Source organism: Thunnus albacares, chromosome 3 (assembly GCF_914725855.1).
Source record: "Thunnus albacares chromosome 3, fThuAlb1.1, whole genome shotgun sequence".
Classification (NCBI taxonomy): Eukaryota; Metazoa; Chordata; class Actinopteri; order Scombriformes; family Scombridae; genus Thunnus; species Thunnus albacares.
In genome coordinates this window covers 4,275,238-4,297,185 of record NC_058108.1, presented here as the reverse complement: position 1 = coordinate 4,297,185, position 21,948 = coordinate 4,275,238, and the positions used below count along the sequence as shown (strand labels likewise).

At 40.2% G+C, this 21,948-nt stretch overlaps 1 protein-coding gene across 1 annotated transcript; it reads right to left on the bottom strand.

Annotated features, from left to right (window-relative positions):
• Positions 1 to 308: 308 nt before the first annotated feature.
• LOC122972681 (voltage-dependent calcium channel gamma-4 subunit-like) lies at positions 309 to 13,325 on the bottom strand. Its single transcript, XM_044339932.1, has 4 exons — positions 12,732 to 13,325; positions 7,177 to 7,260; positions 5,879 to 6,019; positions 309 to 4,814 (listed from the first exon to the last, which is right to left on the bottom strand). Exons 1-4 carry the CDS (start codon positions 12,952 to 12,954, stop codon positions 4,258 to 4,260), a joined length of 1,005 nt encoding a protein of 334 aa, XP_044195867.1. The 5' UTR covers positions 12,955 to 13,325; the 3' UTR covers positions 309 to 4,257.
• Between the last annotated feature and the right edge of the window lie 8,623 nt (positions 13,326 to 21,948).

The following is a 21,948-nucleotide window of genomic DNA, read 5'->3' as shown; positions in this document are numbered from 1 at the left end:
ATGTACAACAATTAAAGTAAAAGACTGAAAAAACATGGTTAGGTCTCATTTATAAAGAGTTTAAGTCTAAAAAAAAACTAATCTGTTTCATCTGGGTTGAGTGAGTGTCATTTGATCAGATTTGATTGACAGTGCTGGTAACACAAAATGCAGAAATGTCTTATATGTGAAATAACTAAAATTAAAAACAGTATGTTCATGTAGGATCTGCATCACTCATAGTAAGAAGCTGATTGAGAAAATGTGATTTCAGGGACTTTAATACGAACAACCTTCATGCATTTTAAGCAAATCAAACAGATTTCTTTAGATTATGTTTCACTCTTTTGAGTAATTTTATTGACATTACAAAGCAAAACAAAATATTTTCAGTCCTCTCATAGGAAGTAAAGACACTTTTACAGGCATTTACAGGCTTGGTAGTACCATACATTATAGATAACTGATATATGTTGTTATTTCACTGAAACACAGGTTTGAGTGTTTATGGAGCACAAGAGAGAGACAGATAAAATGATTTAAGAAAACGCCACTCTGCACCAATCTCACATTTATGACTTTTATTACAACATTTTTTTCATCTGTATTCTAATCTCAGACTTCAAATTGGTGTCATGGTGTCACTCTTTTCCGTGCCAATTTACTTTTGCAATGTTGAAATCTTTAATTTCATCCTTTCAGTTTATTTTTAATATTTGTATGTGTCAGTTTAATGAGGGAGAAGAGGTGCAAAATTGTTCCACTGATGGTGACAGCTTCTTCTGTTCATCAGCTAAAGAGTTGTTTTACCGTCAGTGGCGTTTGCTTGTTAATAGATAAATTGCATTTCTGTAGATGTTGTAGAATAATTAGATACATTACACTGCACCATCATGATGTGATGCTTTTCATGTGTCATAGCAGATGAAAAGGGTTACTGTAAGCTCCGACTGCTCCTGGCCAAATGCGGCTTTAGGACAGTGACAGATGTCATGCTAATGGATGCCTGTGGTTCCTGGATCGGCAGTATTGCATCAATATCAACAGGGAGCAAGGAATCAAGCCCCCTGCCGGGAAAAATGTCAGCCATTTTAAATTTTCAGAAAGAACTTGGGAGGAGAGAGAGCGCCTGTGGAGAATTTCTCAGGAGGGAATCGCATCTGGCTTTCACATTCATCCTGTAACCTGTGAGTACATGTTGAGCTAATAAACAGTATGAAGATCACATAATATTAAATTCACATGTACTGCTGATGAAACAGTGATTCCCTCATAGAAATCAATCAAATATCTCTCCAAACATCAGCATGGTGTATGTTGTTGCTCTCACCACAAGCGACATGCTCACAGTTAATGACGGTGACATTATGACTGACATTCTCTGTGAGAAGACACACACACTGGTTTCAGAAAAGAAAATAAGCAAATGTGTGATGTTTTCTCCTGTGTCAGATAACACAAAAATGTTTTTCTCTGTCTGTTGAATATCAGGAAAGCCAACAGGTTAAGTCATTAATGTTAAGAAGTCTGGCGTCAGTCGATGTCTCTAATTTATACAAAATTGATTCCCAATTTGCATATAAATGGTTTTAACATTTACACCTGCCTATTATAGTTGTAATTTTGTTAGTCCAACAATGAACTTTCATCAGCTCTCCAAGTGTTATTAATATATCTTTGAGTAGCTTTTAATTACTAAACTTGTAACTCCTAAATTGCATTTTAAATAAGCCAGTGCTGGCTGTTTATGTCTTGTTATGCAATGGTTGTATCAGGTTAAAGATAGCTGAAGTATACTGTATCATCTACGTCAGCATATTAGGTCACAAGGACAGAATCTGAGTTGACACCGCAAATGGTTATTTTATCCGTCCTATAAAACGAGGTGCTGATGCTAACAATCACATAACTAGTTCTGTGACTGCATTTAGAGGTGACTCTGCCATTCTCCCTTCAATTACCGGAGAGGATATTTCACTGGCGCACAACAGGAGGGCCTGGGCGCGACTTTATTGTGGATGAAAATATCAGTGAGGGTCCATGGCATTCAAATTCACAGGGCTTAACAGCCCGGGTGATGGACGGAGGAGAGGGGGGTGAAGAGGAGTTGCTCAAATTCAGGGCTGGAATGGGAAACAAGGTCATCAGACACAGTTTGCCATAACATAGATACATCACACACATGCAGAATGAAAATAAGTTGATTCTCATTCGAGGCTTCCCCCCTCTCCAAGTCAGTGACTTGAATGACAACTGTAGCTGGGAGAGCAGAGAATTTGCAGAGACTACACGCCCTCTCACGGCACTGTTTGTTTATACACGCATGGCAACCGCCGTGTCACTGATTCACAACGCAGCAACCAAATTAAACCGATTCTGACTGCTGCTAAAAATATTCAACTGGGAAACAAACCATGAAGCTGACATGGAAACCAGTCGAGCGTGTGCTATACCAAGAATGAGTAATTTGAACTTCTACTAGCCCGGCACACATACACAACACCCATTTTGCTCAAGCTCGTGCTTGGAGACAAGAGGACAAGCTTTTCCAAGTCTGGGTGAGCATTTGGGAGCCTGTTAGTTCAATCAAGCATTAAGTTGGCTGATGCCGATTTCCTTTAACACCCTGTGGTTGCCCGACTGTCTGCCACGCAGTTTCATAGCAGAGCATAACAGGACCATCAACCCTGCATCATTAGCTAAATACTTCTCCTATGAGCAAAAGCAAAAGGTGTGAAAAATGCGATGAGTCGCCTCCATCGACCAACTCCCGGTTCATATGTTGCATTAAAAACACAAGCAAAGTGAAGTTAACTGTAATTACAGAGCTGAATTTTTGAAGGTTTTGTCTGCTCATTCATTATTTACTGTTGCTGTTCTTTAATTCTATTGAAATAAAAAACACAGTATTTTATTCTGAGCGTAGAGCGCTTTGACCAAAGGTACTTTGAGACCTTTGTTCTTGAGGAAGAGAACAGAGGACTAACAAGATCTGCATAAAAATGTAGCTGTCAGTGCAATTTTCCAATATCCATCATGCAGCAGTCCAGTTCTTAAAAATCACACACAGAATTGTTTCTTGTTTGATGAAAATTGGTTGGTGATGATTGGTTCCCCCCACAATTCTTGCTACTTGTAAATACTTTAAATATGAGTTCTGCATCAACTACAGCTGTATTTTTTTGTGGCATGACTGAAAAAAAATCTGTATCAGACACAAACCCCTCTGAACACAAAGGCAGTAAATACAGAAACGAGAGTCGTATTAATTAACAGCAACACATACAGCGTGATCTCACCTCTGTTTTTACACACCAACTGTAACAGTCTGTCTGGCTTTAGGTAAGGAAACCAAAACAACTTAAACATATTATTTCTCTCTTATAATAAGCTCTACGTCGCTAAAAGTGAATTAATTTGTTCCCTACACTGTCCCTGAGCAAACAGAGAGCAAACTAGACAACACTTACACATCATGTTCTGACATTATTGTGCGTCATTTTTCTTGATACATATTTGCAGAAATCCATATTAAAACTACGAATATGTGTCGTCGTGTGGCAGTGTTTCAGAGCCGTTACACACACATTTCACATACTGCAATGCACATAGTTATCACATGACTCAAATAGAAGCTTGAGAGAGGTTATTGAGATACAGTAAAAGTATTTAAATGGCAGTTGAGAAGGCTTAAGACTATCAAAGGTGTACAGGTTAAGTTAGCACCAGTTGTGTTAAGGTAAACCAATACAAGACACAAATACTCTCAAAAGTTTATACAAACAATCACATAAATCACTTCATTGTAGCAACCACTTTGTCAAACATATTTTTCATTTCAGAGTAATAGAAAGAAAGTTTAATTTATCATACTGAGTATCAAGTCTATAAAAGGTTCCGTTTATCAAGCAAAGTCTTATGTGGCTAACCTTCAAGTACATTTTTCAGCCTCTCTGTGAGAGTAAAAGTCACTTTTTTCAAATAGTAGGTGTCACATTTTAGAATGAAACTCTTCAAATATTGCTACAAAATGTCTGCATTCACTTTCTAAAGAAGATACTGAGCCGTATCACAAAAAGTATCAGTTTTCCTTTTCCTCCAAATGAAACACAGATTGGCACTTTTCTGTCACAGAGGGACGCAAGAGAACAATTTTGAGTTCTGACCTTTCAACAATGTTGAATAGCCCCAGGGAGGAGCTGTCCTTTCTCATCAACTTTACAATATCTAAACGTTCCATCAAGCTTATTGTTTTATACAAACAACACACTCTCAAGCTCATACCGGCGTGGTCCTCCTGCTCACTCCATCTTTAAGATCTTTCTGGAAGCAGTTGTGGACTTGCAAAAACCCAGAGTCCCTCTCAGGACTGTAGGGCCCCGCAGTCCCACTTCCACCCTTCAAAGGGTCCCTGCTGAGGGCGTACAGAGATATATCTCCCATGGGCAACCCCATCCCCAACCCTCCTCCTCCGCTGCTTCCTCCGCCAATCTTCATTCCCACTGGGGAGGGCTCACGGGACGGGTCAGTCGATCTGGAGCTGGAGCGCGAGCGCCTTCGTCGGTAGCGGTAACTTGGGATGCGAGAATATGGCGAGGAGGAGGAGGTGGTTTTGATGAAATCACGTCTGGCTCGGAAGCGCGTCTCTTTGTTTTTCTCGATATATATGTTGACAGCAAGAACGCCCACTGACTCGGCCACGATGAAGGAGAGGGCGCCGAAGTAGAAGGACCAGCCGTAGTTGTACTGGTTTTTCTTGTCCTCGTCTTTCTTATCACTGGGATCGCCGGCATTGCTGGAGATGTAGACGATGATGCCAATGATGTTGCTCAGGCCTGAAGAAAGATAGAGGAGGTTAGGGGCTCAAAAACAACATAAAAATACACACCCACGAAAGACATAAAATTACATTAAAACACAAACAATTCTATAAATAAATAATAGCAGCTGTGCAAAGATGCATTAAAAAGTAGTGACAGTCTATTTGGCCTTGTTTAAAATGAATATTGCAGTGTGAAACCAAACTAACAGTTCAACCAAACTAATTTCACAGCTGAAAAACAAGCAGCTGATGTTGTGCAGAAGCGTTAATGTGTCATTTCGGATAACTAGCGCAATGTGTGCACCATTAAAAAAGGCACCAACACAGTACACCAGAGCTGACATCACGCTAGCTTGCAGCATGACAGAAGTTAGTGCTACCAGTTGGGTGGCGTTTAATTGCAGCCCAGCTGTCACTTTAACATGATGTGCAGCAGGTGAGCTTCCTAAAACTGCTGTAGATTTCATCAGCAGATTGGAGACGTGGTACAAGCCGCTCGCCACGTCAGTGCAGCTACCCGTTAGCCTCCTGCTAGCAGACTGCGCTCAATCACGGAGCTGAACTGATGCAATGTGTACTGTAGCACAATGCTAACGATCTCTCTATAAATGCAGCTCATGGAGACATTTTAATCATTCACAATCTAATAACGTCATATCTCACACCGCTACCTTTAACACCTGAGAAAATCATTTTTACAAGTTAGGCCTCTTAATTATTGAGTGGAAAGAAAGACGTTTCCATCATGACAACACAACTTTCCTGTAGATTTTCACCATTCTTCCAACATTCCTCTTTGCATATGAAATTAGAGCTGTGGGCAATTCATTTGTTTCACCATGCATGTATCTCAAAAACAACAAAAAATTCCAAAGGCACATATGTTGTATTTTTTGTTGAAATACAGAAAAAGTTTGTATATGTTAAAAAGAATGAGGCAACAAAACTTGTCTGCCTGTTCCTTCATTTACATCCCTCTCCTCTTTTCTATCTGTGACACCACACCGAATATATTTGTTGTCGCCCCAGTTTGTGTGTTTTATCTGTGGTGCACTGTCACTGTCAGCCTTGTCCTACCTGCAGCCACAAACAGGATGCCGGCACTGAGCAGGATGTTGTTCTTGCTGCTGTAGATACGTCCAACCCCGACACACAGGCCACCCAACATGAGCAGAATGGTGCTGAGGATGGGGAAGAGGCTGGAGGCACGCACTATACCTGTGAATATCAGATGGAGAGACACAGCTTGGCCTTAGTGTCAATACAAACGGGGAAACACAACACTTCAAATATATAGCATGAGAGCTAAGCAGTAAAAGCAGTAAAAAGTTGTAGAATTAGTCACTGATAACATTAATATTCACTCTCCTTTTATCTCTGTTTTAGTCTCCACCTACTCCTGGGGGAAATATCTGGCTCTTTAACTGTTAAATCGTCCACTATGTTCACCAGCTTGCTTTGTCTGTCTGTTGTTTGGTGCTGGGCAGGTAGTGTACAGTGGGTTTATTAGAGCCTTTTCACTGAAAACAGCAGGTGGGAACAAGGTTGATGAGAGTGGCGAGAGTGAACCGACACATTACAGCTGCACACTGAAAAACCTCTGCAGAGTTAGAGGGGAACTGTAGAGTTGGGTGATAATTCTTTATGGGTTCTTCATTACAAGCAACACCTTTCGCATTGCCTACAGTAATTACATCCTTTGTTAATTCAAAAATATTGATTAGAGCAGCTTTAATTGTATCGTATTCATTAAAATGCACTGTGCTTTAACATAAGAATTATGTGTCTAGCAGAATTACTTGTAGAGGAAAAAAGGGAGTGAGAGAGGAGCGGAAACTACTTTGAGTCTAAGTGATGAATACTTCCACAGATAGAAAGGCCTGCTTAGCAGACGCTCTTGCCTTTCCATGACACTAACCAAGTGAGTGCAGGCTTTAATTTTCATGAGCTTATTGAAATTCATCAATACAAGCAACAGCAGAGATGGGAACAGTTGCTTAGGGGCACAGGGGATAAACCAAATGTGGTATAGCGAGTGAGGCTGATCTTAGACCTCAAGCAAAATGATAGTTTAGACAATTTTCAGTCTAGTCGCATGAGGTGACTTTTTCATGAAACTACCTTGTCCAAATGTGAGATGTGCTCTTACGTGGGTGAAGTCATGTTTTAGACAAGCACTATTACACAACAGCATCCAACACACTTCATCATCTCTTTAGCTCCAATTACTGTCATGACATCAGGCTTTTATGGGGGAGGGATAGAGATGTCATGACACGTTAAGTACCCTCGTGATAACTCCATCACCCCTTGGAAAAAAAGAGGGCGGATTAAGGGTTGAAGTGTTTGAAGATGAAGATGTTGCATTGACTTACGTAAGATGTACTCTGAGCTGTCTGTATCGTAGTCGTTATCCTCTGGAAAATGATTGATCCGAAAACAGCTTCCTTTGTTGATACCTGGGGAGAAGCCAAAAGCACACCGTGTGTGTGAATGTGACAAATGGCAATATCAACCAACAGTTAAGAGAAAATACTGTGTCTTGGAGGTCGACGTGCTCCAATTACGATAGAGGTATAAAAGGAATTACGTGCTCATCATCCACTTCCTGAGACAAATGAAATGTAGAAAATTGGAGTCTCTCTTTTTTGGTAAAGAATATCTAAATGAATGCTGATCTGTCCTGTTTCCATCTTTAACCATGTCAGAAACCATTTGAGGACAGGCTGCTCTGGATCTGTGGTTCTGAAGTTCTCGAGCCCTCGGGCACCTTCCATTCAAAGTCTCTTCACTGAGAACATCTTCCCTCCACTTTTAAGAGAATAAAACATTGGAGCATTATGAATATTGAAAGGTTAGACTTTGAATTAAGAGTCTGACGCTTGATTTTTTTCTCACCACATCCCATCATTTCTGTCTTTGTTACTGTGTTAGCTGCTTTGGAGATATGCTAGACACCTGCAGATGTATCAGTCAGACATGGTAATCCTCCACTAAACACATAAACTAATCCTAACCCTAAACACAGCATGGATTCTCACTTCACTATGCAAAAGAACTTTTGTTATTCTTTGTGACAGTGCAAAAAGTTTGACAAAAGACAGTGCTGACATTTTTTTTAGAAAATATGCATTTCAGAGGAAAACATTCTACATACTTCATGTTGAAATTTCCTAATTTTGATGGTAAGATAAAAGTCATGCTGCGTCATGCTACCTAAGCCAAATAGTGCCTCTAGCTGTTGGACATGTCCGGGTAAATCAGAGGAATTCCAGACAGCTGATGTGAAAAAAGTTAACACAGGAAACCTAGAAAAGCTGATGTTATCCAAAAATGTTATTCCAGCCAATGGTCAGGCTTTCACTTTCTCAGTATAACTTCTGTAAATTGACTTTTGTTTGTATACTGTACATAATAGATTAAAGATGGATCCAGTGATTTGTTTGTATAAATGAACTGCAATTACATCATCAAGAAATCTGAAGTTTTACATATTTCTTACTGGACAAAAGTCATCTATCGAGTTTACAGCATTTGACTGTTCTGCATATTAGCCTTATTTAGAGGTATTGAGTTTTTGGCCACTAGTAGTTCTGTCAATTTTGTGACAAGCGTATCCCTTGTTTTTATGTATCACGTAAACGTTCATGAGCATTCAGGTGATGCGACGCAAGGTTTTACGCTACAGCTTCAATGATTAATCAATTGATCGATTAGTTGATAGAAAATAATCAATTATTTTGAAAATCGAATAATTAAAATGTCATTTTTCAAGAAAAAACTGCATCACATTACTGTAAATTAAGTATTTTGGGAGTTTTGAACTGTTGGTTGGACAAGACCTTGAGGACATCACCTTAGACTCCAGGATGTTGTGATGAGCATTTTTCACCATTTTGTAATGTTTTATTGACCAAATGATTAACTGTAAAAATAATCGATTATAAAAATAATCATTAGTTGCAGCCTTATATACTATTCTGCAAATTGACAGACAGTGGCAGTAATGCACCAAGAAGTATAGCGATGCGCCTTCAAAGGTATGGAAGAAGAAGAAAAATGCGTTAAACAGGTTTGTTCTTCATCAATGATACATACAATGTGTTTTGGTGAGAAACGGGGAATGTAAACATAATTATGTTTATTTAGAAGAAAACTCCACCTTTAAAGCCACTTACAGTCTGTGTGTGGCCTACTGTTGACATTCAGCCCCACCTAAATGTGTTGTTGCAAACAGCTCTAAGTGGCATTCCAGTAATGTTTGGGGGATGTTCACCATTTGCTGTGGGTGTGTCCCATGGTGAACTGGGCTGTGACTACAAAGATCAAAAGCAGTGTTAACATCGGCTTATTAACTGCTCTCACTTGCTGCTTCTTTTATGCCTGAGTGGTAGACAGCTCAACAAGATAAGTGACACATTTTGGGCTGAAAATGTTTTATGAGGTAGGAAATATATTTACCATGTATGTTAGGCCATCAGGATGCAAACAATGTGAATTAATGAATGTAAACAAAAGACTGTATAAAAGCATCTACATCTTTATTGTATGTTCCCAACTTAGTACATTGACATGATTTCATTTAGTCATTAGCACATTGTTGTCTGCAGATTTTACAGTCTTTACAGTCAATGTCTCAGACTGCTAGGAAAGAGAATGACTCAGTCTGTCTTTTTTTTTTTAACACTATTACCAGTATAGATGTCTCATCACCCACTTCTCTCCCTTCTATGCCCTATAAGGTTTTCCTCTTCAACCCCCTCTCAGTTTCCTTTTGATTTTTTATGTACCAAGCACCCTCTTTGGATTGATATAGATGCACAATCACAGTGATAAAATGTTCAATATACTGAATATATGTGTGTTTCAAGATCTGTTTCAGTATAATTGGATGTTTTTTTTTCCAACAGGTCTAGGAAGAAGCAGTAAAAGATAGCAAGATTTTTTTTTAAGTTGTATTTTTTAAGATCAAACAAAAAGTGAAGATGTCAAAGTAAAATTACTCTATCAATAAATAACACACAGAAGGCCGGCAAGTTAATAATGAGAGGGATGACGGTGAGAAAGATAGAGAGAGAAAGAGAGTGAGCTCAGTAGGGGAGGAATTTCCCCAGAGCCTATCTGTCTGAGAGACCGGAGCCCATCTTTTATTACTCAGCATAGCTTCACCATGGCAACCTCCCCCCGGCAACCCAGAATCACATTTCTAGCTCCACTTCTCAGAGGACGCCTTTGACATCTTACTAATGTATTCACCAGGCTAGCACACACTCACACACACACACACACACACACACACACTTGGATGCTTCACAGAAACCTAAAACACATTCACACACAAACACAAACACAAAGTCTTGCCACAAAAGACCAGAGAGCAGCCTTTAAGATACAGAGAAGCTTGAACAATCACATTTTAAGAAAAAAAAAACAAAAAACTTGAGACGGTGGCTCACACCACATCAGCAGGATTTGTCCATTTGAAGTTGGGAAAAAATGTCTGCTTGAAACACATCATATCTTTCATTGCCACTCATGCATCTTCACTGATCAGTGGTGAGTGGCTTAAGTGAGAGTTCTTGTTTTATTTCAGCATGACTGGCTGCAGAACAAGACTTCACTTTGTCTCCTTTAAAAGCTCGTTCTCCATTATTGCTCACCTTCAGTCAACCTCCTCCTTGTTCTAAAAGACACGACACTCATACAGACGTCTGTTTGGCACGCAGAGACAAGCCTTATTTCTTCTACAAGGTTAGCCAACGTGTCCCGGGGCTTACCCATTATTTATGCCATTCATTTGACCTAATACAACCGGTTAGACTCCATCTTGTTCTGTGTCTCTTCCTAGAAGAGATTTTCTCCGAAGTGGACAATAAAATGAGTGGACAGTTAGGGCTTCAAAGAAAGCAAAGTGAAGTTAAAGCTGTGATCCTTATTCATTCCTTTAAAAAAAAAAAATCAACCACAAAGGGAAATGTATACATGGTAGACTGTAACCCAAAGAACAATCTATCCAATTTCCTATTTGTTTGAGGTCCCTACAATTTTAAAAGTAAGCCTATGATTGGATATTATCAACTCCTTTGGCCTCAGATAGCTCCAGTGGTAGATATAGGTGTACCACCAGAGAACAGCTTGGTCCAATTTCACAACAAATGTTTAGGAATACAGGCGATATGATGTGTGTGTGTGTGTGTGTGTGTGTGTGTGTGTGTGTGTGTGTGTGTGTGTGTGTGTGCTTTCAGTTTCAGCTCAGCTTCCAACGAGACAAGCAGGGAAAGAGAGGATGGTGGAAAAGACGACAGATGTTTAAGAGCAGCGTGCACTCCTCACTCTCACTCTCACCGATGATACTCTCGAGGGTTTGAAGCGCAAGAGAGGGAATTCTTCTTTTGAATAACTTTACAGGTAATCCATAAATAGTAATGCATTTTTAAAAAAAAATAAAATTCCAGTAAGAATAGAGGCAGTACAGAACAAAAGTGCATGGAGTGTGACTTCTATAATGGCTACAGCATATGAGACAGACTTCTGGGAAAGTGTTGGACCCCCACAGATCTCTTGACATGTCTCAGAGATATTGGTTGCCCCGACAAGTATTCTCTTGTGATCAATATGGAAATTATGAATGTATTTCAAATAATGATTTTCCTTGAATTATCCATCTTTCTGTCATATGCTTATAATCATCATCTCACATATCACGGCAGCATCTGTTTGGTAAAACAAGAACAAGCAAACATACACATGCAAAAGTATCACATATAGGCAACTAAAATCTGCAAATCTTCACAAAGAGAATAATTTACAAGTCAGCAACTGACTAGTTCCAACTTACAGTTGGTCATGATTGGTCCTCTGCATCTGAGGTTGTCTTTCAAAGGTACACACACATATTTACTTATACATGTTAGTTAATATGTCAGTTAAAAGGAACGAAAGAGTGGAGATTTCAGCACCAGCAGGAGTGGACAGCGCCACAGCAGCAGGGGCTGATGGAAGACGTCATTGATGACAACTTTCACGGATCAAGTGATTGACTTCATTGATTTTGCTTCTTTCTAATGAAGCGATTGCGCGCAGTGATGTGCAAACGTACCCGAATAATAACAACAACAACAAGCTGCTCTCACAACGCAAGAAGCCCATCCCAAAACTCCTCAGGATCAGGGATATGCAGCAAAACAGCTGAGAAAATGTTGACAGGATTTCATGAAGCAATAAGTCAATCCCTTGCTAAAATGTTACTTCTGAACTTATTTCATCAGTCTAAGCAATTTCATGGAGGGAGTTGCCAAGCAACTGTATCGCGTTAATGAGAAAATCAGAACAGATTATTTCATTAATACCAGGCAACATTTCTTGCTTGATAAACAAAACGTACATCATAGTCCACTAGTTTCAGCTGTATGTCATGATCAAACCGCTGTTTCGTCTTTTTCAGTGAATAATTTACGGGGGAAACTGGCGCAAACGTAGCATTACGCATGCCTTTGCGCGCAACAAGCAGCAATTTCCCTCCACTTTGTCTTGTACAATTTAACGTCCGTGTAACATTCGAAATACCATTTCATGCATTTAACAACAAAATTTTGACTTCTAATGGTTTTATATTGCTGATTTCCATAACTGTTGAAAATGCTTGTGTACTTTTTTTTTTTTACAAAGCGTTTCTGGGATTTTGACGCGGAGCTCTCATGGGAGCATTTGTTTAAATTCTGTTTTATTCCACTCACCAAACGAACAGCATCATGGCAATTTAATCAACCATACTGCACATAGTGTCACCTCCCAACCGTAAAATACCGAGTCAAAGTCAATAACCAGCAGGAGATCAACTGGCACATCACCTGTGCCAATATGAGCCCTTGTATACAATAAAAAAAAGTTTGTGAGATAACGGACACTAACTTATCAGACTGTGTTTTACCTTCGATACAGCAGATCCTCCACAGCCCGGAGTGCGTCAGGTCGCCTTTGACTTTCTTGGTTTGCATCTGGGTCTCGTCTGTGGTGACATTAGTGGTGTTGCAGATGTACGCCCGGGAGTAAAGCCAGTAGTCGGTGCCGATGGCGATGGTCATGAGGCTGAAGGCGGCGAAGGCCCCCACGATGGCCAGCAAAGTCTGAACCCTTCGGTCACACCATGCCATGGCGTCTCATAATGTGTGGATCCTCCAAGGCAGCTTACGCACACGGCGAGGAGCGCATGGTGCCCATCATCAACAGGAGAAGCGCTTGCGTCTCGCGGTTTTTCCCTCTCATTAAGCCAAGTCTCGATCCTTAACTGCTTGATTTCTGCTGCTCTTCCACCCAAACTTCAGTCGGAGTTCAATCCATGACGCCGAGTTTGACCACGATTGCAGGTTTTGTTTTATTCCTATGTCCTCATTCCTGCCACAGGTGGAAATTTCAAAAAAACAATCTGGGAACGCGTTCATCGAAGAAGTACACTTTTATCATTCATTTGAAGGAAGTTAACGATATTTATATCGATCACACACCATCATGGCTTCTTTTCAGTTTACAGTTCAATAGTAAACTGCAGGGTTTGACAAAAGATGCAGCATCGTTCATGCAGACCACACCTTCCACGGCTGTGGCCAGGCCAATGGGAGACGGCGAGTTGAACAGCCGGTGAAGAAGAAAACATTAGACCTGAACATATACAGTAATGTTAGATACCAATTTGACATACATACATACATACATACATACAATTAAGAAACAGTTAAGTAGGTCCACTCTGCAAACGACACCTCCTCCACCTATATATAAAAAAAACCCAAAACACGTACACAGAACATACACACATCATCATGCATGCAGTTCTGGGTGTCAAATGTTTTCAAAAACATCTACAAATCAAGAAAAAGATGAAAACCACCACCACTGACAGCAGAGTGGAGATTAGAGAGATTTGATGTGCGGCAGAACTACTGCAGCAGCAACTTTAAAGAAGTTGAAAGCATCACTACTGATGAAATATTTCTTAAAATCATCCATCAAAACCACTTTGAAGTTGGAGCAGTCTGCTTGCAAGATCACCCAGCTCATGCAAGTAGATAAAACAGACATAAATCTTCGCCACGAGCAGAGACGCAGATTCCATGTTCCTAAATGAATGCAGTCTTATAACGTCTAAGTTAGGACCGGGGCCTGTCGCTTTAAGCCCTCAGCTTTTCTGTCTTTTCTTTTTCACACTGACACAGAGAGAGAGAGAGGCAACCGCAGAGGGCCTGCAGGGTTTGGCCCAGGCTGTAACTGCACTGTATGTACTGTCCCATCTTTGACTGGGGGCCCTATCCTATGATCCCAGGCTCCGAATCACTTCCTGGCTCCTGCAAAGAGAGAGCAAAAACAATGCATGTATGTGTGTGTGTGTGTGTGTGTGTGTGTGTGTGCACGCACGATGGGAGAGACTAGATAAGCCCGAGGATCATGAGGGAAGAAGGAGGAGAATGAGGATTAGGAGATAAAGTGAGGAAGAAAGGAGAGAGAGGTGTGTGAGATGGATGGTAAAAATGAGATTATGATCAAGGAAAGGGACAAAAAAAAAAAGGGAGCATGCAGGATGAGTAGAGAGAGGCAGGATACGGAAAAGAGTTCACTAGTTTCACATTTTACATATTAAGACTGGAAAGCAAGTGATGAGAATGCAGTTCTGCAGTTTGAGTTGGAATACGTCTGCTGCACTTAAATCATCTTTCCAAAGGGGTGAGAGTGGGGAAGTCACAGCAGGTGAGCAGAGAGAGGCCAAGAAATGTGATCTTTCACATTACATCAGCAAACAGAAAATTTAATCTGGCAGAATAAGTTACACTGCTCATAAAGACTTTATACCACCATATATGTTATTTTCAGCAATTTTAGATGCTGCCTTGTCTCTACTGTAAGTCCCTAACCCATTGCGTATGACAAGGGTGACTTGAGAAACTCTGCAGTGTAGATTTAACTATGAATCTGAAACTCAGAACTTTCTCCTGGTTTTCCAGCCACGCTGTCCCACTTTATCTCAGTCAGTGTGTCTGTGATTCTTCCCTTCATATGCCCCATTTGGTTTGGCAGCCAAATATATTGTCCTTGGGCTATTTTTGCATCCTGAAAAGATTTTGAGTGCTGCTTTTTATTAGTACAAAGGACCTGTGGGCTTTTTACCTAGCCTGTGTGTGTGAAGTGACTGTGGTAATAGGAGTACACAGAAGTCACTGATAATGAGTTTAATTCTCATCATCGCAATGTTCCAAACTTTTTTTCTTTTTTTCCAATTTCACTTCTTCTTCATCTCTCCCATCTCCAGCTTCTCCATTGCCCCTGCCTAACTTGAGAAAGTGCCGTGGCGCAGCTTGCAGTTTCATTCTGGCAACTGATGTCTAGTCTGCCAGCTTTCTCTTTTCTCATGCTGTTCTCTTCTTCCATGCAGGTTTTGGCCAGTGCCAAACACAATTCCTCTATGACCTTGCTGAACTTGCCTTACAAATATTACAGCTTAAGAGTTGAGAGTGTTTGTTAGCTGTGGTTTATTTATGCTGCCACAGCCTGGCCTATCCAGTGAAAGAGAACACTGCTGTATGACTGCATGATGCACAGTGTTAGTGAATGTGCCAATGCGCCAGAGCTATTTAGATGGGAAATTGGGGGCCCTATCAAGGAAGTAATTGGTTTTTGGCAAAATTATAGGGTAAAGGAGGAAGCATGTGTATGCGGTTTCTCTTGAAAAGCAAATTTGAGAGACCAGAAGGGACCAAGTAAGATAGGTCTGAAAGATCAACTGAGACAAGGAGAGAGGAAATATTAAAGCTTCGGACCAGATGTGGTAAAATTTTCAGCTCCAAATGAGAGAATGAGAGAGACTGAGATTTCTTTTGCAGATAAAAACTCATTAAAGTCAATAATCCCATGTTTTTATTGTTTTGATATGTTTTGTTTATCTGACCTACAAGATTGCAAATTTACAGGTTCATACAATCTAGTTGTTTTTTCGCACAGGCTCTGAGTTAGAACACAAAGCATCAGGAAAAATCACAAGTGTCATAAGATCAGAAGTTGTCAGCCTCGTATTAAAAATCAAGCACTGCATTCTCATGAATTAATAATTTAATTAATTAATAATCCTCTGTTGTGGAAAAAACAACAAAACTTGTGAAGAGGGCGGGCCATACTCGTAATATGCAGTGTCATGTTTGTGCTTATGATGAAGAGGCTCCAGAGAACTCAAAGGCTGAGCTTAAGTCATTCTCTTAATGCATGATTTCCCTAAAATATAAACATAATTCAAGAGAATTACAGAAAACACTTGTGAACCTCAAATGGCTTAATTTAAAGCTTATAACTCAGTGAAGGATAATTATAATCATCAGTAGAAGGCTGGGGTAGTGCTGTGCAGCTCTAAACCCTTTGCTAGATGAGCGAGGGTTTAAAAATGTCCACAAAATAATGACCAGTAGGAAAGAATACCAGTTACTGTATATACCGACATGACCAGATACTGTATATCTCTTGCCTGTCTCTCTAGTGTTGTTCAGGGGTGAAATGAAGCAAACACACGGCTGCTGCCTGCTGCAGTCATCAGTGAGATGTTGTGTGTACAGACAGTGCCTGGAGCAGAAGAGAGAAATAAAGAGCATTGGGCTAAAAGAACACAAACACAGACTCTGCCCTTAGGCTGCCAGAAACTAGCTGTGCTATCATAAGCTGTAGTAAAATTTTACTGTTTTTTTTTTCCCAATTTCTTAATATTAAGGCTTTAAAGGGAAAATTCAGCTTGTTTCAACTGGGGTCTTATTTTTACAGTTTTGGTTATGATTTCTCAGTCATGTTAGTAAGATAGAGCAAAAAATGAATGGCCACCATATTTGGAGATAAAACAGAAAGTGATGGTTGCACCTAAAATGTTCACAACAATCCCTCATTGTAACAATATATCTGTGTCCATGGAAAGTTTGGCTCATATGTTTGTTTAAAACTCTTGTATTTCCCCTTTTATCCTCTTTTTATCCATGACTCTGTGTTCTCAGATCTCAGCAGTTAACTTGATAAATGCATCAGTATCACTGAAAGGATCAATGGACAAAGCTTTAAAAATAAGACCCACATAAAACGATCCTCTAACATGTGACATTTTTTAACAAAGAGATGCACTTGAGCTCGACTGTCACACCAAATGGAACAAGCTGGCACAGACAGAAGAAGGAAAACAGGAACAGGCTTTTCAGTTTTCTAATTTTCCTACCCGTTTAGCACAGAGTGGTGTCAGCAGCACCAAGGCATTCAGCCCCTCGGTGGTTTCATGACCCTCAGTGTGGACCATCTGTCCCCCTGTGCCCGCTGACTTCTCGAAAATCCTTTTAGTTTGGGTCAGTAGAAGCAAGTAGTCAGTAGGCTTTTGGGTAGTTTTTGAGTGTTATGAAAAGGGGTGCATGTTGGATGGCTGATCTTCAAAGGCTAATTTTCAAGTCCCTTGACTCCAATCAGGCTTTGAATCATGCTGCGCTACATCACTGATTAAAAGCAGGGAGTTGTCTCTGAATATTTCAGGGAGCCAAGGTGTTGTATCTTCAAATGAAGTTGCTTTGTTGGTAATTGAACAGGCAATCATTTTGGTATATTCCCATTCAAAAAGCTAAAACTGAGCAAGCAAATGAATAAATCCCATTAAATAGATATAGAATAAGACCAATTTCTTATTGACAGGAACACTGTGTACCTCTCTGCTTTCCTAATTTCTGGGTAAAGGAAGTGAATAAAGTGCAGCTGTGAGAAGATCAATATCTGTCCTGCCATCACATCACATCATCACATGCAAACAAAAGCATGTATATATGTGCAAACACTTGCCTCATCCTCATCACCGAGGCACATGTAGTTCTGTGATGTGTTCTCAGCTGTAGTGACATGAACAACAATGCATCCATAAAACTGAAAAAGAAAGAAAACAGTAAGGTTCAAAGATGCCTCTCTTTATTCTTTCTTTCTCTGCAGCTTTAATGGGAACCACAGTTGTTTATTCCACAGTGTTCAGTGTACTGAAACATTCACGGGGCCACTGTTCTCATTCACTATCAATCAGTTAAAAGATGGAAGCTGTACAAGGGCCCAATCATGGCCCAAATGTTCCAAAAGTGTGTGTTTGGTGCTCGTTAGCAACGTCCCACATGGAACTGAACCCCCTTGTTTGTCCTTGATTTTCATTAAAGCGTTCAAGTAACAGCTTGAATTTAAGCAGTAAACCCACTTCTGCTTGTCTGACTGACTTCACCCTGGGCCTTTTTCTGTTGTTGTTGGGGTTTTTTTTTCTCTCTTCTATGTTTAAAATAGATTTAGAACCATGTTGACAATTTCTAAATGAAATGATAATAACAATAACTTAATAGCACCAGAGCTCACAGTTGAAGCAATCCAATTACAACACTATATCACAAAATATGGTCACAAAAAATAGTGTTAATAATCAACACACTCATTATCAGCTTGTTTAGGCTAGTGAAGGTTGCACAGTTTTTATTTTGTCCTCCCTTTGTAACATTTAGAGTGAAGCAGCCGAAAAAATTGGATTATTAGAATTAGATTAGAAAAAAATAATTATTCAGTAATTGTTCAGCAATCTTAGTTGTTTTTGCTTGAAGAACAGAACAATTTAATTCTAAAAAAAAATGTTCATCTCTGCACAATATCTTTTAAATTCTATATATCTTGGTTACATCTTAAGATCTTCAGTTTGTTCTGGCCTTTGACTTGAGAAGTAGGGGGCTCACAGTTGGAGTGAACCAATTTGTTCAATTACTGAGTGAAAAAGAGCCGATCAGTTGCTTTAGTGTAGTTTAAAAATACACACACACACACACACACACACACACACACATATACAGTGCCATCAGATCATGTAAAGTCAAATTCATCAATTAATCACTCTTAACAAAGCAAGTAACCTAGTATATGTCTGGACCATGTATGGTCAGTGTGCAAAATTGTGGCCAATTTGCTACATGGATGGTCAATTGTAGTGTCCATAATGTGATTTCCTAGATATTAAATGTTCATCTGCAATTTTCTGTAGTGGTCCCAGTAATATTTGTTGTTAAAGTGTAATGAAGTAGCATATCACATGACATGGTTAAACAACGTTAACGTAAAAAATTAATTATAAATTTAGTTATAAATGCAGCTGCAAGAACAATATCTTCCTCTCATATCTTGGGATGTTTGATTTGAAAGAGAATTTATTTCATTTTAAATTATAACTATTCTAATTGTCTGTTAACGCTCCCCGCTCTTTCATCTGTTTTTATCTACAGATGTCTGTATATGGTCTCATCCATAAGTTTGTTTAGAATTAGCATGCTAAGCTAACAGTCCATCGGCTCTGTGACTTTCTATCTGTGCCATGACATCTTTCAGAGCACAAACACCATAAACACACCTGTCACATGCCCAGCATGGTTCTGTTAAACAACACCGCAGCTACACCTTATTTTAATACAGTCTATGGGATACACACAGCAGTACAGCATGGCTATGCTAACGGTGCTAGCCATGCTAACTAGCTGCTAGCCGCCATGCAGGCTGGTAAAATGGATCCGTTGCATATCTTTGTATTGTGGCTTAGTGCTCCTGTCAGTGCAACAAATGTCATCATTAATGAGACAGTCTGGTGAACACACAGAAGCTTGGGCGCCGCACTGCCATGTGTTTATCCTCCAAAAATCTTGTCTGGACTGAATGGAGATGAACTTGCTGTATTTACAAATAACTTTTTACATATAACCTCTTCCAAAGTTGGGGAAATTACAGAAAACAGAGAGATGGAGAAAAGAGGATGAAATCAGACAGACTGAGGGGAGAAGCAGGATGCAGAGATAGAATAAGACCATGAAAGGAGTGTGTGTGTGTGTGTGTGTGTGTGTGTGTGGGTGTGTGTGTGTGCGCACGCATGTGTGTGAAATGGACTATTGATACATTATTCATCACCCTCTTTCCTTGGTCCTGTAAAGCTAGACTCATGGGAGTTACTCTGTATTTAGATCATTATGATAATGTTGCTACAACATAATTCAGCTGACCACTAGAGGTTTTCAAAGCTATTTTAAGTTAATATTTCATATATTCAACATTAGAGTGTGTGAAATACTGATATACGAAAAGGAAGTCATTTCATTTTTTACTTTTACTACTACCTGTACTACCTGTCTGCTGGACCCAATACCATCCAACCTTCTACAGACCGTTTCCCCTGCACTTAACCCAGCAGTCACACACATCATCAACTCCTCGCTTACAACAGGTGTGTTCCCCACTGCGTTTAAGCAAGCTCGGGTCACCCCCGCTGCTCAAAAACCTGCACTCAACCCAGCCCAGGTTGAAAACTACAGACCGGTTTTACTCCTGCCCTTCCTATCAAAAATACTTGAGTCTTTAACCAAGTCTCTGAATTCCTCTCTGAGAACAACCTGTACATTTTGAATGAGTCTGGCTTTAAGCGGGGTCACTCTACTGGGACTGCACTCCTGTCGGTAAAGGAGTTCAACTCGAGCTGCTGATCAGTCCTCAGCTCTATTGCTACTAGATCTGTCAGCTGCCTTTGACTCGGTTAACCACCAAATCCTTCTTGCCACACTCACTGAACATGGTATCTCAGGATCTGCCATCTGCTGGTTCATATCTTACGTCTCAGGGAGATCTTTTAGAGTATCTTGGAGGGGAGAAGCGTCCAAACTGCATGGCTTATCCACAAGGGCTCCACCTCACTTGGTGCAATCATCCGCTCCCATGGTTCCTCATATCATTGCTTGCTAACGATACCCAGCTCATCCTATTGTTCCCGCCAAAAGAACACACATTCTCGGCTCAGATCTCGTCATGCCTTGCCAATATCTCAGCATGGATGAAAGAACGCCACCTTCAACTTAACCTCTCTATACCAAGCTCCTAGTCATCCCAGACAGTCCCTCTAAGCAACAACAGAACAGTATTCAGCTCGAATCAACCCAACTCATGCCCACAAAGTCTGCCTGAAACTTGGGTGTCTTGATTCATGACCAACTAACCTTTAAGGTTCATGTGGCCTCAATTGCTTGTTTGTGTCAGTTCGCCCTGTCCAACAACAGGAAGATCAGACCCTACCTGTCTGAGCATGCAGTACAACTACTGGTACAGGCTCTCGTAATATCATGCATTGACTACTGCAACTCCTTACTGGCAGGTCTATTTGCATGTACGTTCAAACCTGGCACGGCTGGTCTTCAACCAGCCCAAAGCAGCACGTCACCCCACTGTTTATATCCCTCCAATGGCTCCCAGTTGCTGTCCGCATCAAATTCAAAACCTTGACACTCAATTATTAAACAGCAACTAAAACAGCCCCTGCCTACCTAAACTTCCTCATTCAGGTCTACGCCCCCCCCATTCACTATGCTTTGCAATGAAAGGCGCCTGGTACCACCACCACAACAGGGTCCTAAGTCACTAGCTTTACTCTTTTCTTTTGTAGTTCCCTGTAGAGTCCCTCTCAATCCAAGAAAAGTCTGAAGACTCAGCTCTTTTGTGAACATCTCTGCACTTGATGGACTGAAAAAAAAAAATGCTTCTATGCATTGTATTCACTCGATGCATTGCCTCTGTGCACAGCCTGTTGGCATCTACATCCTATCAGACTCATACTTAGCTTTATGGCACTTATTTGTGTTGTTCTCTCCTGACTAGATCCTTGCTTGTGTTGCTTGCTAAATTAAATTGTAAATTGTATTTTGCACCACTTCATGCCTACATCCTCCACTCTGTAGCTTCAGCTAAAAGATAAGACTTTAAGACTGAATATAAGATCATAATAATTATGAGTTTTAGAGAGAGAATGAGAATTAAGCATTCATATTGATATTTGTATGGAGACACAGCCACACCAAACTGCCATCAGCAATCTGACAATTTAATGTGGTTTTAACTTTTAGTAAACGTCACAATCCTGAAAATCAAGGTCTCATCTGGCCTGATGCCACTTTTAAGTTCCACGTTAGCCAGGAAGCACACACACTGGAATAAAATACCAACTGATTATCCTGCTTTTCTCACACTATTCTTCCACAAAAATACAGTATACCACTGTGAGCAGAACCAAGCAGAGAGAACCACCTCTGTCAGCTGAGATTAATAAT